The sequence below is a fragment of the Pantherophis guttatus genome, chromosome 9 (assembly GCF_059756535.1).
Source record: "Pantherophis guttatus breed Tessera chromosome 9, ASM5975653v1, whole genome shotgun sequence".
Taxonomy (NCBI): domain Eukaryota; kingdom Metazoa; phylum Chordata; class Lepidosauria; order Squamata; family Colubridae; genus Pantherophis; species Pantherophis guttatus.
In genome coordinates this window covers 30,509,503-30,527,525 of record NC_142071.1, presented here as the reverse complement: position 1 = coordinate 30,527,525, position 18,023 = coordinate 30,509,503, and the positions used below count along the sequence as shown (strand labels likewise).

General features: G+C 45.3%; 1 protein-coding gene across 1 annotated transcript; it reads left to right on the top strand.

The window, feature by feature from the left end:
* Positions 1-8,218: 8,218 nt before the first annotated feature.
* On the top strand, positions 8,219-16,248 carry LOC117670237 (placenta-expressed transcript 1 protein-like). Its single transcript, XM_087875984.1, has 5 exons — positions 8,219-8,371; positions 10,407-10,806; positions 12,541-12,748; positions 13,815-13,873; positions 14,340-16,248. The coding sequence occupies exons 2-5, from the start codon at positions 10,638-10,640 to the stop codon at positions 14,588-14,590; spliced, it is 687 nt and encodes a 228-aa protein (XP_087732110.1). The 5' UTR covers positions 8,219-8,371; positions 10,407-10,637; the 3' UTR covers positions 14,591-16,248.
* Positions 16,249-18,023: the final 1,775 nt, after the last annotated feature.

The window sequence follows — 18,023 nt, the reverse complement described above, 5'->3', positions numbered from 1 at the left end:
GGAAAGAAATCTTTCAACAAAAACTAATTAAAGAAGCTTTTGTGGATTATTATACTAAACTATATGCCAAAGATGAGGTGCAGAATGGACTTATAGAAAAATATTTAAAGGATAAGAGAGTTACAAAAATTACTGATCAACAAAAGGAAAGAATGAATTATCCTATAACAGAGGAGGAGATAACAGCAGCAATTAAACAGCTAAAAACAGCCAAAGCTCCTGGCACGGATGGTTTGACTGCAGTGTATTACAAAACTTTACAAGCTGAAATGGTGGGACAACTTAGAGATTTATTTTGTAATATTCAACAAGGGGGTAAAATACCCCCATCCTGGACAACTGCTTATATATCTTTGATACCAAAAGAACAAGTTGGTCCTAAAAAACCAGAGAACTACAGACCAATATCTCTTTTGAACACAGACTATAAAATTTACGCGAAGGTATTAGCCAACAGGTTGATGCCAGTAATCCAAAAGGTGATTCATGAGGACCAAGCGGGATTTATTGAGGGTAGATACATGAAGGACAATGTAAGGCAAGTAATAGACTTATTGGAATATCTTGATAAGAATAAACAGATTTCTGCAGTGCTGGTCTTTTTGGATGCGGAGAAGGCCTTTGATAGAGTGGATTGGAATTTTCTACTAAAGACTTTAAAAAAGATGGGCTTTGGGGACCAGTTTACACAGGCAATTTCAGCAATTTATCAAGAGCAAAAAGCACAGATTATTATTAATGGAAGTTTGACGACAGAGTTTAAAATTGAAAAAGGAACAAGACAGGGATGTCCGTTGTCCCCACTTTTATTTATTTTAACATTGGAAGTCTTGCTAAATACAATACGGGACTCAAAAATTTTGAAAGGCATAATGATAAGGCAAGAGGATTATAGAGTAAAGGCATTTGCAGATGATCTGGTGGTTACCCTATCACAACCAATGGAATCAATAATCTTGATGAACGACATTATACAAGACTATGGTAGAGTTTCAGGTTTCAGAGTGAACTCAAAAAAGACTAAAATGATAGTCAAAAATATGACACAAGATCGTAAACATGAGTTTGAAAGGAGGGCAGGTTTTGAAATTGTACCTAAGGTAAAATATCTTGGAGTTCAGGTTGCAGAATCAAACATGAAATTGTTTCAAAATAACTATGAGGTGTTGTGGCGAGAGGTTCAGAAAGACATGGGGACTTGGAAAAAGCTGCAACTGTCTTTACTTGGAAGAATAGCAGCAGTTAAGATGAACATTTTGCCAAGATTTCTGTTTTTGTTTCAAATGATTCCGGTGCTTAAAAGTGATAAACAACTGAAAGTTTGGCAAACTGGACTTAATAAGTTTGTCTGGAACGAGAAAAAGCCGAGAGTGAAATTGAAAATTATGCAAGATGTTCCAGAAAGAGGAGGCCTTAAACTTCCAAACCTACAGTTATACTATGATGCAGCAGCTTTAACTTTAACAAGTGATTGGTTTGGAAGTAAAAAGGCTGGAATATTGAATGCAGAAAGTTTTGATCTTGAATTTGGATGGCATGCTTACCTATTTTATGATGACAAAGTTGATAAAGTATTTAAAAGTCATATACTTAGAGACTCTTTGATGAGAGTTTGGAAGAAGCACCGACTCAAATGGGATTATAAAATACCGCTATGGCTGGATCTTGGTCATACCTTGTGGAATACAAATATAATGTCACTCGGGGGGTTTTTATACAAAGAGGTTCTTTTTACAGATGCGGGCAGATGGCAGTTGAAGACATTGCAGACACTGTTGGACGAAGGGATTAATTTAACCTGGTTACAATATAATCAATTACAATTGAGATGGAAAGAGGACCAAAAAACTGGTATTATGTTGCATGAGGAAGAATTGGTTAGACATATAAGAGAGAAAGGTCCAATGCATATTAAAAGGCTTTACAATGTTTTGCTAGAAAGGGATTCAGAAACGGAATTAGTTAAAGATTGTATGATTAAGTGGGCACAAAATTTTGAAGAACCAGTGATGTTGGAAACATGGGAAAAAATTTGGGTTCAGAATGTTAAATTTACACAGTCGCAGAATTTGAGGGAAAATTTTTATAAAATGTTTTATAGATGGCATCTAGATCCTAAAAAGTTGTCATGTATGTACCCTAATGTTCAGCCAAAATGTTGGAGATGTGAATGTTTGGATGCTACGTATTATCATGTTTGGTGGACCTGTAGGAAAGTTAAGGCTTTTTGGATAAAAATATGGTGGGTCATGCAGAATGTTTTGAAGAAAAAAATTCAATTTTCTCCACAATTGTTTTTATTGGGCATAGTTAAGGGTTTTACACGGGATGAAACAAAATTAATATTGTATATGATAACAGCAGCAAGATTGTTGATAGGTAAATATTGGAAGAATGAAGCTTTGCCTACTATCGAGGAATGGACTTCGAAGATGGCTAGTTTTGCAGAGATGGCGAAGATTTCAGCATATTTAAAAGATTGTTCACAAGAGACTTATGAATGGGAATGGAAAAGGTGGATAGAATATGTTCAGAACAAATACCAAATTAGAAAGTATCAAATAGCTTTTATTTGAAAACAATGTATTAGAAATATTTTAATATAAAGAGACAAAGAGGGAAAATTATGTAGGGGGAGGGATGGGTTCAGGTATATATATCAGTGTTATTAGTTATGAGTACATAATAGGGAAGTCTGGGGGGGGGAGGGTTAGGGAGGGTTAGGGAGGACGGGAAGTTTGGGGAGGGAGGTGGGGGGGTGAAAAAAAGGGGTGAAAATGTAATTGTAAAACTTTTGCAATAAAAAAAAAAAGAGACGAGGCTACAACTGCAATGATTGCAGGCACCAGTTGGACGTCTTCGATACCTGGATACACCAAGGATCCACAATGCCAGGGGAAAACAAAACTTCCTGCCATAAATCTTGGGCTTTCCTTGCCTCTACCTTGATTTCCCTGCTTTCCTGAACTTTACGGATTCCTCTCATTAGTTCGTCATACTTGGTCCAAACCCTTGTGTGGGCAACCCACCACCAGCTCCGTTTCCTAAAGGCCCCAGTCTGGACACCTCTCAACCAGATCTTCCTTTCCAATTTCCTGTCGTGGCCCGCCAGCAGAGCTGGTGGCAGACTCAGACAGTGAAGAGGTTGGGGAGGAACATGGGCCAGTCCTGGAGTCTGGGGAAGGCTCGGATGAGGGCTCTGCGTCGGAGGCAGAGAGAGGGCCAGGGCCGTCTGATAGTTGTCAGCTGCCTTCGGAGTCGGACATCAGTGGGGCAGGAGAACAGCTGGAGCCTGTTCCCACTGTGCGCATGCACAGAGCTGCCAGGAGAAGGGAACAGCTAAGGAACAAGGGTCGACTCAGGAGTAAAGCCACAGGTGGACGGTGAACGGCCCCTCCCAGAGGGAATAAAAGAGGAGCAAAAGGGGAGGGGAGTTCGCAGGAGACAATTAGTTCCACCTAATTGGTTCGTGACTCTCCAAGACTCCTTGCCAAGTTTTGAAGATATCGGCCTGGCAGCTCTCCAAGCCAGACAAGGTCTGTGACCGTAAATTCTTCCTTGAAAGACTGTCTTGGATTGAATAAGAGGAATTCATAGTAACTTAATAAAAAGGGGTTTTTGTCGGGACAAGGAGTCTGCTTCATGCTCTCGGGAAGCCTAGCTCAGAACATTTCCCTCCCCTCCTGCCTGCCTGCATGCCCCACCCTTCCCTCTTGCTCCAGGCGCTTTCCAATTCCATCGGGGCGAGGCTGCAACGTCAGGACCCAACGAAACCGTCCAGAGAATTGGATCGGAATCACATCTGCCTCCTTCCCCTGGTGCTAGAGGAAGTCTTGACTGCCCTCTTTCGCCAACCTGTTCCACCTCCTCCGCGTTGAGTCTCCCAGCAATTAGGCAAGGGAGGCATGGACAAGCCAGGGCATCCAGCAGACCAGGTTTCTACTTCCCTATCATTTGAGGATCACGCCCAGCCCTCAATCAGTCAATCAATAATTAGTTTAATGCGTTGTTTCCCAACCTGGGCCATTTGAAGATGTGTAGATTTTGAGTCCCAGGATTCCCCGGGTGTACATCAGCTAATGGGGACTATGAAGGAGGAGAAGAAAGAGCAGATGAACTTCGGATAAAAGGTGGCTCTCAAGTCCATTGAGAAAGTATTAAAGGTAAAGGTTCCCCTCGCACATATGTGCTAGTCATTCTTGACTCTAGGGGGTGGTGCTCACCTCCGTTTCAAAGCCGAACAGCCAGTGCTGTCCGAAGACGTCTCCGTGGTCATGTGGCCAGCATGACTCAACGCCAAAGGCGCACAGAACGCTGTTACCTTCCCACCAAAGGTGGTCCCTATTTTTCTACTTGCATTTTTTTTTTACGTGCTTTCGAACTGCTAGGTTGGCAGAAGCTGGGACAAGTCATGGGACCTCACCCCGTTATGCGGCACTCGGGATTCAAACCGCTGAACTGATGACCTTCCAATTAACAAGCTCAGCGTCTTAGCCACTGAGCCACCGCGTCCCTGAGAAAGTATTATGAAGGGACAATTTCTTTTTCTGTCAAAATGGGCCTCCCTTCCTTCCATTGGCAATAGGAGATACGATATTCCCAGAAGTTCATCCCATCCAAATATCCCTAATATATTGCGTGCTTACATCAGATGCAATTACAAGTTGCGTTTAACACAAATTCTGTCTAAAACCCAAGAAATTTATATCGGATTGTGTTACTGATTGATTAGCCACTTGGACTCGACAAAGACCTGACTTTCCTTTGATCTTATTCATCTAGCCACTCCCACCCAGCTTTGCATGGTCTGGCTGCAGGATGAAATTACAATAGATATGGAAAATGCCAAGTTAAAGGCCCATTACCATCTAGTCAAGTACACCCTAGTGAAAATGGGTAATCGGTGGTAAATCCAGTTTTCTACTTCCACTTCCTCATGTTCTACTGCTCTTATTTTGCCTTAAAACCCAACCAAATACTAAAAAAAGAACATGGTTGGGGAAAAAAATAATCGGATTGTAGTTTGGCATCCTGGTGTAGAAGAAACTCCTATGTATATAAGAAGCCACCACAAAAAAGAAGGTGTCAATCTATTCTGCAAAGCACCAGAAGGCAGGACAAGAAGCAACGGATGGAAACTAATCAAGGAGAGAAGCAACCTGGAATTGAGGAGAAACATCCTAACATTGAGAATTAATCAGTGGAACAGCTTGCCACCAGAAGTTGTGAATGCTCCAACACTGGAGGTTTTTAAGAAGCAATTGGACAACCATTTGTCTGAAATGGTAGAGGGTCTCCCTCCTATTTGAGCAGGGGGTTGGATTAGAAGATCTCTACGATCCCTTTCCAACGCTGTTATTCTCTTATTCTGTTGTCCCAAATGTGCTTTTTTCTTTCTTTTTTTTTCTAAGAGGCAACTGGACTTTCTGGTTTTTCTTTGAAGACTTTCTGGTTTTTCTTATTCTGTTATGTTATGTGCAAATAGCTGGGAAGTTATCTTGTGGTAAGATGGGAAACCAATAAATGTGATAGATAGATAGATAGATAGATAGATAGATAGATAGATAGATAGATAGATAGATAGATAGATAGATAGATAGATAGATAGATAGATATTCTCTGGACTAGCTAGCCAAGACACAGTCCAACAGAAGTCCCAAAGAAATGAAGGAAAGCAAACTTTTGCATGTCTACCACTTCTTCTGCGACTTACAGCTTACCCAAGGTTTCATCTAGCAGCCTGGGGCATTTGTTCCAAAAGAGGAACAAGCAGATTGCTGAAAACAAGGGAGTTGATGCTTTGTTCTTCCTGGAGCAGGTGGGATCCCTAATTTACCTCCCCTTCGACCTCAAGACCTTCCCTTCATGAAGGGCTACCTGTTGTCTGGGCCTCCACTGAATAGCAATAACAATAGCACTTATATACTACTTTACAGTACTTTACAACCCTCTCTAAGCAGTTTACGGAGTCAGCCTCTTGCCCCCAATAATCTGGGTCCTCATTTTACCCACCTTGGAAGGAGGGAAGGCTGAGTCAACCTTGAGTTGGTCAGGATCGAACTCCTGGCAGTGGGCAGAGTCAGCCTGCAATACTGCATTCTAACCTCAAGGAAGGAAGGAAGGAAGGAAGGAAGGAAGGAAGGAAGGAAGGAAGGAAGGAAGGAAGGAAGGAAGGAAGGAAGGAAGGAAGGAAGGACAATAGCAATAGCACCTAGACTTATATACCACTTCATGGTGCTTTTACAGCCCTCTCTAAATGGTTTACAGAGTCAGCCTCTTGCCCCCAACAATCTGGGTCCTCATTTTACCCACCTTGGAAGGATGGAAGACTGAGTCAACCTTGAGTTGGTCAGGATCGAACTCCTGGCAGTGGGCAGAGTCAGCCTGCAATACTGCATTCTAACCTCAAGGAAGGAAGGAAGGAAGGAAGGAAGGAAGGAAGGAAGGAAGGAAGGAAGGAAGGAAGGAAGGAAGGAAGGAAGGAAAGAAAGAAGGAAGGAAGGAAGGAAGGACAATAGCAATAGCACCTAGACTTATATACCACTTCATGGTGCTTTTACAGCCCTCTCTTAAGTGGTTTACAGAGTCAGCCTCTTGCCCCCAACAATCTGGGTCTTCATTTTACCCACCTTGGAAGGAGGGAAGGCTGAGTCAACCTTGAGTTGGTCAGGATCGAACTCCTGGCAGTGGGCAGAGTCAGCCTGCAATACTGCATTCTAACCTCAAGGAAGGAAGGAAGGAAGGAAGGAAGGAAGGAAGGAAGGAAGGAAGGAAGGAAGGAAGGAAGGAAGGAAGGAAGGAAGGAAGGAAGGACAATAGCAATAGCACCTAGACTTATATACCACTTCATGGTGCTTTTACAGCCCTCTCTTAAGTGGTTTACAGAGTCAGCCTCTTGCCCCCAATAATCTGGGTCCTCATTTTACCCACCTTGGAAGGAGGGAAGGCTGAGTCAACCTTGAGTTGGTCAGGATCGAACTCCTGGCAGTGGGCAGAGTCAGCCTGCAATACTGCATTCTAACCTCAAGGAAGGAAGGAAGGAAGGACAATAGCAATAGCACCTAGACTTATATACCACTTCATGGTGCTTTTACAGCCCTCTCTAAGCGGTTTACAGAGTCAGCCTCTTGCCCCCAATAATCTAGATCCTCATTTTACCCACCTTGGAAGGAGGGAAGGCTGAGTCAACTTTGAGCCTGGTGGGATTTGAACTGTCAAATTGCAGGCAGCCGGCAGTCAGCAGAAGGAGCCTGCAGTACTGCACTCTAACCACTGCGTCATCGACGCGCAGTGACTCCCCTTCAGTGGAGCGAAACAAACTCAAACCCACATAAGCCTTCAGAGCTGAAGCACAGGAAGCCAGAAAATCAAATCCCTGCCTACTCAAGACCAGGAATGTTGAAGCAGCAGGGTTTCCACTGGGAGTAGGCAAGGTGTCTTCTCCCACCTTTGCCTCACCTGAGATGCCGCAATCCACCTCCGGGCTCGGTTGCCATGGCACAGAGCAGAGAGTGAGCGGTGTGTCATGAACAGCCTTGGCAGATTGCAGAAACGGGCCGGAGAGAGCAAATATTAATGACCCATCTCAAGGAACAGCCGGAAGGGGATTCAATTTACACCTGGGAGGAAGTCATGGCTACTCTACGAGTCTGGGAGGTGCTGCTTGCCAATCCAGCGGCCCACAGATCAAAAAGTCTGCCCTAATATTTAGGCTTTTTATCTTTTTGCATACTTCAACGCCAAGCCTGGTTTTAAGGATAGGTTCCAACACGCAGATGATCATTGGTTACACGGCTGACACCCGGCATTCGTCCAGCCCACGCGTGAACTGCGGTGACGTCATGGAAATTTTGAGCCAGTTCCAGTTTTCCTGCTGGAAACTATGGAATATGCATAAGCTATGTAATATTTTTTGTTTTTTACACAAGAGCAGTGAGAAGAGAAAAACAGAAAAGGAGAGAAGAAGGAGGGGGGAAGAGAGAGAGAGAGAGATGAGCTAGTGTGGAAGTTGCATTTCTTTGGCAGAGAATATATTTTATCATCCCTTAGGGTGGGTGGAAGGAATCTTGCAATCCTAAAACAAGCACAGAAAAAACCCTAACGTTCTGCACTTAATCATCCTTTAAAAAAAAAGAACTTCTGATTACTCCAATATTTGCTGTCATTATTGGGGGGGGGGGATTCGTTATAAATTTCAGCTCATTCGTGGTCCTGCCTCATTTAGGGAAATGGATTTTGGATTTCACGATTTTCGTGATGAATTACGATATGACTTTTGTTTTTCCTGCATTTTACGGTGTAATTAATTTCTGTAGGCCACCCAGACCCTGTTAGATGTCAGACAGCAGGTAAATCTCGTCCATAAACAAAGGTAAGCACGAAGGCAGAAGGATTTCTATCTGGAAAATGAATTCTAGTGAGTTTGTATGGAAGGACAAGGGATCGGTCTGTCTCTCAGGTGCAAGAAAGACCCTCCCTCTTGGTGCAGTCTTAAAAGGAAAGCCTTTCGGGCTTGCAAATTTTATGAGACTTGAGACAGGAGAAAGGAATGGAGTAGTGTTTGTATGAAGACAGAGATGCTGTTTTAATTTTGGAAAATGCCCCGAGGCTTCCCACACCCCTGAAAGCCTCTGGCAACATCTCTTTACGGTTTAAGATTGGACTGAAGTTAAGATTTCCTTCTTGAAAATCATGGTCCTTCATTCCTAGGCAACTGCTTGCAAATGCCACAGGTAGATTCACGCCCAGACCAAATGGATCAAAGTATCGATGATAGACTAAGGTCTTTTCCTTTAGAAAAAAAATTGTTAAAAGGCATTTTTTAAAGATAAGAAATGGAAATGAAATGAAATGAAATGAAATGAAATGAGGGAGGGAGGGAGGGAGGGAGGGAGGGAGGGAGGGAGGCAGGAAGGAAAGAAGGAAGGAAGGAAGGAAGGAAGGAAGGAAGGAAGGAAGGAAGGAAGGAAGGAAGGAAGGAAGGAAGGAAGATGGGATGGGAGGGAGGGAGGGAGGAAGGAAGGAAGGAAAGGAAGATGGGATGGGATGGGATGGGATGGGATGGATGGGAAGGAAGGAAGGAAGGAAGGAAGGAAGGAAGGAAGGAAGGAAGGAAGGAAGGATGTTTTCTTTACAGCAGTTATAAATGCATCTCTCTTTCTCTCTCTCTCTCTCTCACACACACACACACACACATCCCTTTTTCCACTATGCTAACCATCTGACCCCTAAATCCCAAGTTATTTATTTCTCTTTTCAACAAAAGCTCTATAAAGCATTTCCAGTTCACTGGCCAAGATTATTTCCAAAAGGCACTGCAACGTTTAAAAATCAGCCTGGTCCAACCAACTTCGTTGCAGCACCCTGGACCGATCCAATCTCCTGCACCTTGGGTGCCTAGATCTATTTTGGGACCACAACACCCGTGTTGGACTTGATGGGAGCTGGAGAGCAAGTGGCCTGAAAAAGCAATCAAAGGCAGCCGGGTCTCCCAGGCACGAAAGGAGACCTGAAGCTGGCCGAGTACGTCCCCTTCCCGAAGGCCAAATGCTGCAAAGGGAATTTGCTGTGCAAATAACTTCTTGCGCAGTGACACACTTGCCCATTGTCTTCTCCGGTTGGCTTTTAACCCCGAAGGAGATTGTTTTATCAGAATTACCCGATTCAAGGAATTTGAGCCTTTATGACGTGTGTGTGTGTGTCTGTGTGTGTGTTTAGCATGCCCAAAAGGTAACCCTTTTTAAATGATGGAATCTCCACCTTAAGAAATGCTGCTTGCATTTCGCTTTCGGGAAAGGTGAGGCTAGAAGCCCCCAAGGCAGTAAACCTTGCCTGTAGCTGGCCAAGGGGGAAGGTTACCTTTCCATAAAAATGTGTAAATTGGAGGTGGGGGTGGGGAGAGGAGCTCCTATGGAATTCCTCCAGATTCTTGGCTGCCAATCTCTCCTCCTCGAACACTCTCTTGGACACGTTCCTTGGCAAATATTTTCCATTTTTTCCTGGAGAGAGGCAAGAAAAGGCTGGATGCCTGATCCATCTAGAGGTTCTCAAGGGTCTCCAACCTTGGCAACTTTAAGCCTGGTGGACTTCCCCAGCCAGAAAAGACCCCTGATCTAAAGAACCAGTAAAGCTGGCTGACAAATTCTGGGAGTTCCACGAGTCCACAAGTCTTAAAGTTGCCAAGGTTGGAGACTCCTGATCTAGAGATCTTTCCACTCTGGAGATGGAGACCCAGATACAGAAACCCAAATAGAAACTCTTGGAGGAAACCAGCTGGGTTGCTTGAAGGACAAGCGAGGAAGCTGCTCTTCTCTTCTCCAAAGACCACGCCCGGAAGGCAATCTCAGTCATCATTACCTCTCCCCACTCCCCACCCCCCTGGGGGGGGGGGTCCCGCACTCTCATAGGTCATGTGAGTTTCGTTCAGCAGCAGCCGGGCAGGTAGAGCACCCCAATGTGTCACCATCGGAAACCTCCCACCAGGGAGGGTGTGAGAGGGAAGGAATGTGCAACCTCCAGAGGAGTATATAAGACCTTGGCTGGTGGCCCGCCTGCCAAAAGATCTCGAGGGCAGACCAGGTGAAGCCTACAGAGAGGAGGAGGCCAGGAGAAAAGGAAGGAAGGAGAAGACTTGGGAGATGGCTTGGCTCAAGCTCACGTTGCCGCTTTGCTTCCTGGGGGCCCTGCTGGTTTTGCCGGCTTACTGCCAACAAGCCCCTTGCGAGGTGGTCAGGAAGACGGTGCCACAGGGCTCCTTCCGGTTAGATGTGGAGCCTCGCGATTATACACCCAACGACATCTATACAGGTAGGTGCATATTCACGTCTGGGCCTAGAGGCCGTTCTCCTTGTCTTGTCTTTTGTTTTTTTGGTGTGTATTAAGTTCTCTCGACATTAATTCAGCTCCCCCTTGTTAGTATCCGCCTTCTGACTCCAGCAGCTGCTCCGAGAATTAATGGTAGAATCATTCCGATTTATTTATTTTTTTTTTAAAAGAATCTTTCCAGAATTTAGCGTGCCCCAAGTGGAGTTTAGAGGTGCAGTGGCTCAATGGCTAAGACGCTGAGCTTGTCGATCGGAAGGTGGGCAGTTCAGCGGTTCGAATCCCTAGTGCCGCGTAACAGGGTGAGCTCCCGTGACTTGTCCCAGCTTCTGCACAACCTAGCAGTTCGAAAGCAGGTAAAAAATGCAAGTAGAAAAATAGGGACCACCTTTGGTGGGAAGGGAACAGCGTTCCATGCGCCTTTGGCGTTGAGTCATGCCGGCCACATGACCACGGAGACGTCTTTGGACAGCGCTGGCTCTTCGGCTTTGAAACGGAGATGAGCACCGCCCCCTAGAGTTGGGAACAACTAGCAGGGGAACCTTTACCTTAAGCGGACTTTGAGGCATGCAGTGACTCGAGAAAGGAGGGGAAGGAAATCACACTTCCCATTGCCATTCCCATTACCCTGGAGGTCTCTAGTCCAACCTCCTGCTTAAGCAGGAGACTCTATACCACTCTGGACAAAGGGCTGTCCAGTTTCTCCTTAAAAGCCTCCAGAGCACCCAGCTGTTCCACTGGTTAATTGTTCTCGCTGTCAGGAACAGCAAGAACAATTACTTAGCCTGGATAGCTCAGCAGACTAATGCATTGTAATTTAACTCCAGCTGTCTGCAATTAGTAAGTTCAAATCTCACCAGGCTCAAGGTTGACTCAGCCTTCCATCCTTCCAAGGTAGGTAAAATGAGGACCCGGATTGTGGGGGCAATAAGCTGACTTTGTATAAAATAGAACACCGCTTGGGGGGGGGCAAAAGCCCTACTAAGCAGTATATACAAAGATATGAAGGCTATTGCTTAACGCACTGTAAGCCACCCTGAGTCTCCGGAGAAGGGCGGCATATAAATCAAATTTTTTTAAAAAATGTGGGGAATAGGCGAGGAACACTCTTCGCAATGGCCTCTCCAGCAATGCAGGGTTCATTGTGCAATCTGTCAAAGGAGAAATTATTGGTGACCGGTATGGAGGTAAAGAAGAAGAGCAGCTGGCCTAGGAAGGTTTCTTAGCTTTTTCTTTGGCAAAAAAAAAATTAGTCATTAGAAAGGACAATTGTATGTTTAGATCTATCCCAAAGCATCCATCTCCTTCAGAAGAGAGCTGTAAGATTGGGAATAATGAGGAAAGGAAGGTTTCCCAAACACCACTGAGGCAGGTTGGCTGGCTTAAGAGTATATACCCCGATTGCAGAACTGAACACCGAGGCCAGCTACGAAACATTCGGCCTGCTCTTGCTTCCCATGGGCGTTTTCCCCATTTCGCAACTCGCTCTCTCTCTAATGCCAGCCACGCTGTCGGTCGAAACGCAACCTGGGTTGAGCTCCACCTTGTGAGTCAGAGGCAGCCCACAGATGAGGGATGCTGGAAAACCAAGGTTGGATTTTTTTTAAGCCACCTGGAATTTTCCTCTGGCATTTCAGGCCCCCCCCCCGAGGCGCGTTTGCTTCTCCTTCCGAATTAAAAAAAAAAATTCCTCCTTCTTCTTCCTCCTTTCCTTGGCAGTATCGATCACCGGTGCAGAGAACGCCTCTTCCGTTATCTTCCAAATTCTGCCTTCGGAGAACAGCGGTGGGGGGCTGTGGGAAGAGGGGAACCGACTGGTCCGTTGCAGCCCCTCTGAGAGCCTCATGCAGAAAAACATCTCGGGGTCCGGCATCCGGACACGCTGGATTTCCTCAAGCAGCCTCAACGTTGGATCGGCAGAAATCAGGTGAGGGGTCCAGGGTGTGGGGCGAAGAGAGGAATCCCTCCGAGGAACTGGCAGCGTAGGCTTCGAATGCTCAGGTGCTCCATCTTTAAAGGAGGATGCACATAAATACATATGTGGGCATATTATTATTATTATTATTATTATTATTATTATTATTATTATTATTATTATTATTATTATATTTAAATCTTTGCCATAATTTTGTGTGGAAAGTGAGACTGAAAGAAGGAAGTCCCGAGGGCCAACGTTAAAACATGGAGGCTGATTTTTCTGCCCCAAGTGCTAAATAAAACTTCCACATGGCAGGGAAGTATATCTTACAAGAGCAGAAACTGAAGACAGACAAGTAACCTCTTCGGACTGTTCTTTTCAGGTTCTCAGGGCTGGCCATTCAGCAGATGATCTACCTGGTGTTTTTCACCAGTTCCTTCCTTCCTTCCTTCCTTCCTTCCTTCCTTCCTTCCTTCCTTCCCTCCCTCCCTCCCTCCATCTCTCCCTCCCTCTCCTCTTACTTCCTTCCTTCCCTCCCTCCCTCCTTCAATTCCCATTTCCTTCCTTCCATTCCCATCTCCTTCTCTCTCTCCTTCCCTCCCTCATTCCTATATTTCTCCTTCCTTCCTTTCCTTCCTTCCTTCCTTCCTTCCTTCCTTCCTTCCTTCCTTCCTTCCTCCCTCCCTCCCTCCCTTCCCTCCTTCCTCCTTCCCTTCCTATATCCATCCATCCATCCATCCATCCAAGACTAGCTAATACCACCTGCCAGCTATGGAATTGTTTCATTCCTTTTATGATTAATCAGCATTTTAATACTCTGGCTCTGATCACCAGGAAAGGTCTTGTAAGAATCCTACAAATAACTGAATATTGGTTAAGATCAAACTTGCTCTCCTAAACCGTTCTGCTTCATTCTGATACCATGACAGGAAGCCGGACACTGGAAATTGAAATTAAACAGTGGTTCTTGCTTTCCTAAATTCTGTGCAAAAAAAAAACAATCGACCTTCTATGGATCCAGCTTCTCTCCTTTTTTCTCAACCATGTCCTCTTCTGCTTGTCTGTTTCCAAACAGAGCCTTCGTCACCTTTATCAATGGAACTACCCTGCTCCAGACCAGGACCCTGGCAAAAGGTAATTTTCGTAGGTTCCTGGGGGGAAAATGGATATTTGCAACAATGGTTTGGTTTGGAGGCGATTCAAAGCACTGAGCAAAGCTAGAACGTAATTCAGTGGAGGCAGACTAACCATGAGGCCAGCTGTAAGCTGCATCCTCTTAGCATCCTGCCTCAAACTCCAGAGATGCTCAGAGAGTACGCAAAATTTGTGCTTTGTTGCTATCCTTCCCCAAGAAAGCTTGGGAGGCAGGTGCATTTTTAGGAGGCCATCAGAATAGTCAAGATGGCGGGAGTAAGGGTGCAATTGATGCTTCAGAGCACCTAAAAAACCAGGCAGAGCTTCCATCTCACCTCACCTCGACATCCCTCGTGAGGGTTTTCTAAAGATGTTTGGGTTGGCATCACCAGAACCACAACAGGACTCCCCGTTTCTCCATTTAGCAAAAGGATGTGGCTAATCTTGCTTCCATTTTTCTTTCCAGAGGCGGTCAGCTCAATGTCATCGTCTTCCGTCTCCCGGCCAACCAGCAGCACCGGCAAGCCGACTCATCTGAGCAACCCTACCGATGGTCACCGCCACATCAACTCCACCTCATTCCACCATAATTTAGCATCTTCCCACCAATCCACCAAAGGACCACACAGTTCGGTCTCGGTGACCCAAGCTAGCTCGGTCCTTCTCGCCATCCTGCAGTTTCTTTCCATCTCTCTGGGATACAAGCTCCTGGCCTAAACTCTGACCCAGGTATCAGGAGCACACCTTCCATGTTTGCGTACAACCAGAATTTGAGAACTAACGGACCGATTTTCTTGGGGACCCAATATCCCTCCTGCAAAAGCCCCTTCCTTCCCCGTCCCCCTCCCAATCTCTCCTTCCTGCTGAACTCAAGAGGCTGATTCCAGAACCCGTTTCGGCATCTTGCCTTGCCTCAATCCGAAGAGAAATGTCCTACTGCAGGTGTCAAACGCGATTTCATTGAGGGCCGCATCAGGGTTGTGTTTGACCTTGGGGAGACTAGGGTGGGCGTGGCCAGTTCAATGTCACTCGTGTTGGGGAGGAGCCTGTGGTGGCCCAAGCGCTCTGCCAGTGAAAATGGGCTCCTGAGCTCTGTTTCCAGCTGTGACCGCTTTCTGCAATCCTCTGCCAGCAAAAACGGAGCTCGGGAGGGCCACGTGCGGCCTTCGTGAGTTCCGTTTTCGGCTGTGACAGCCTCCTATGACCCCTGACTCACTGGCAGAGGCACCGCAGGCTGGTCCTTTGCTGTTTCCAGGGTGGTCCCGCAGGCCAGCTCTAAACATCCCATGAGTCACATCCAGCCTGCGGTTTGACACCCCTGTCCTACTGTATAGTAATTGGGGGTGGGGGGTAATCCAGCTTCCATCGTGTTTGTTCTCTCTATGACTTCAAGGCATAGCAATAAACTCAACCAATTGCTGCCTCAATTCAGCTGCCTGAGGTAGATTGTGTATTTCCCTAATAGTAAGACTGTTCTGGGTCCAAAAAGTACGAAGATGCAACTGTTAAATTTTAAATGTATAGGACTACAATCTAGGCAAAAACTGTTCCTTAAAAAGTAAGACACCCCCCCCACACACACACACAGCTTCCTCTTGCAAAGCGTGTTTCCATTCTCCATAGCAAGAAGAATTCCAGGGTTTGATTTTTGGGGGAGGGGAACAGGGGGCACACGAGGGCCTTCGAGGCCCGGATAATCAGACTAAAAGGGTGAAATCAGTGTCACAAACTGAAGAACTGGCATTCTTCTCTCACCCAACCACCCACTCCTCAATCCTGCAAAGATGCTGACCGAAGCGTTTTGTAACACAGGCCCAATCGGACAACACAACTGCTCAAAAGCTTCTCTGGGACGGTTGGGCTTGACTGCCAACTGAAATATCGAAATTTGAAAAATTCTCAAGCTAAATTAGCTTCTTTTCATCTGTTGGTGTGACCAATCATCTGGACTGTGCATCCTTCACAAATGCGAGACTGGAAAAAAATCTTCCCCACCCCCACCACCCCTTTTTTTTAACACTTTCTGCTATTTAAATCCCCTGCTGGTAAGGCATTCTCCTGTGTTAAAAAGAAAAAAAGTCTTTTTTTTCTTTTCTCCAAAAATAACTTGGGAGCCGCTCGCTGCTACTATTACTATTATGTGTCTGAAGAACTAACTTGTCTTGAGAGATTAAAAAAAAAGAAAAGAAATTGGAGGAGGCCAGAAGAAACAGACGAGAAGAAGGGATTTTGGAAGCTCGGGAGTCCCGAGGTTGGACTTCCAAAAGTTCTGTGTGTTACTGATGTTTTTTTTTTTTTGTACATACTGTATCTTTGGGAAACGTATTTTGAAACTCCACTGTGCTTTCCAAAGCCAATAAAATACATTCATAAGATCTGGTGCAATTGTGGTGTCCGGTGGGGGGTGGGGGTGTAGAGGAAGGGGGAATGATGGTAGGACCAACTTCTGTCTCTAGGGTGGTGTTTCTCAGCTGTGGTGACTCGAAGTTGTGTGGACTTCAACTCCCAGAATTCCCAGGCCAGCAAAGGAGACAGATGGTTAGCCAGAACCTGGGACCTTCTCTAGCTGAACATTGGATCCTCCTAAGCTTAAATTCTCATCTTATTTAAAATCCAGTGCCGTGTTTTTCAACCTTGCAACTCTTAAAGTGTGTGGACTTTAAGCGCTGCTGGCTGGGGGATTCTGGGAGTTGAAGTCCACCCATCTTCAAGCTACCAAGGTTGAGAAACACTGGTCTAGAAGCCAAGAACTCTGGACAATTAGCCTTCAACAGACTCCTAGACATTAACAATATCTACATATGCAAGATATCTACTATGCAAGACAAGACAATAAGTCAAAAAGAGGGGGGGAAAGACCAAAGCACTTCTCCACCAGCAATCAGTGCCCAGATGAACATAGATGAACTCCAAGATTAACATCAGACCAACAATCAAGTAACCAGTACCCCAAACAAGAAACTGCCAAACAAGCCAACATTAAACAGCCAATCAAAGAACCGCTATGACCACCCAATTATCACAGACAGGGCAAACCACTAGAATATAAACTCAGAGCAAACCCCACTCCCTTCTAGGACTGATGATGTCCTAGAAACGTTAGCAAGAAAACAACCAAGCTCAGAGAGCACCAAGGACCCCTAATTCTCACATCCTGTGCATCGTTTCCTTTGAAGCAACTGCCTTGATTTGGACAGCGCTAGCATTCAAACCAGCAGGCTTGATTGAGATCAGGATTTCTCAAAGTTGGCCACTGTTAGAGGTGTGGACTTCAAGTCCCAGAATTCCCCAGCTTTTGCAAATGACAAACCACTCCTTTCTGGCACCTGATGTCCTCGATTGTACATTGAAGTTAGTCTTTAAGTGGTTCAAAGGCCTCTTTCCAGGCTCAGGGGCTCTAATGTCCCGTTTTTGACCATCTCCTGCCACAAAGCATGACAATAGCCCCCTCCCACAATCAGACCATCCCTGCCCAGATGACAAGCTGCTGAATCACCTCGCCCACAAATTTGTCCAACCGAGTTTTTTAAAACTTTTAATAAATCTTTTAGCAAACGAGGCCACCTCTCCAAAAGTCTTTGAATGAAATGAGAAACTTTTTCGGTTTTCTTGTTTGCTCCTAGTCTAATGTTGAAATTGTTCGCTGGCTGAGATTTGCCTTTGTCCTTTTCTGTTCGTTGTCCAAGGTCCGCTCTGCAAAACATTGATAAGGTTTGTAAATAGTTTGAGAAATACATTTGGAAACAGCAGAGGTAGAGTTTAGAGGAGATGGTTGACGGTTTGGCTTCCAATTTTCGTATGTTTGTGTATCTATATTTTTCTTGACTGTACACCGCCTTGAGTCCTACGGGAGAAAGGCGGTATAGAAATATAATTAATTAATTAATTAATTAATTAATTAATATGCAACATTTTTCAATAGATGCCAAGGAGGCTGTAGAGCCTCACTCCCAGAAGCTACCACTAAATTTCTCAATCTTGGCTATTTTTAAGACAGTGATGGGTTTCAAATTTTTTTACTACCGGTTCTGTGGGTGTGGCTTGGTGGGCGTGGCGTGGCATGGCATGGCTTGGTGGCCGTGGCAGGGGAAGGATACTGTAAAATCTCCATTCCATCCCCACTCCAGGGGAAGGTGACTGCAAAATCCCC

Coding starts and splice junctions, on each gene's coding strand:
- LOC117670237 (XM_087875984.1), top strand. CDS start 10,638: ATGGCTTGGCTCAAGCTCACGTTGCCGCTTTGCTTCCTGGGGGCCCTG. Junction 10,807..12,540: donor ACCCAACGACATCTATACAG/GTAGGTGCATAT, acceptor TTTCCTTGGCAG/TATCGATCACCGGTGCAGAG. Junction 13,874..14,339: donor GACCAGGACCCTGGCAAAAG/GTAATTTTCGTA, acceptor TTTTCTTTCCAG/AGGCGGTCAGCTCAATGTCA.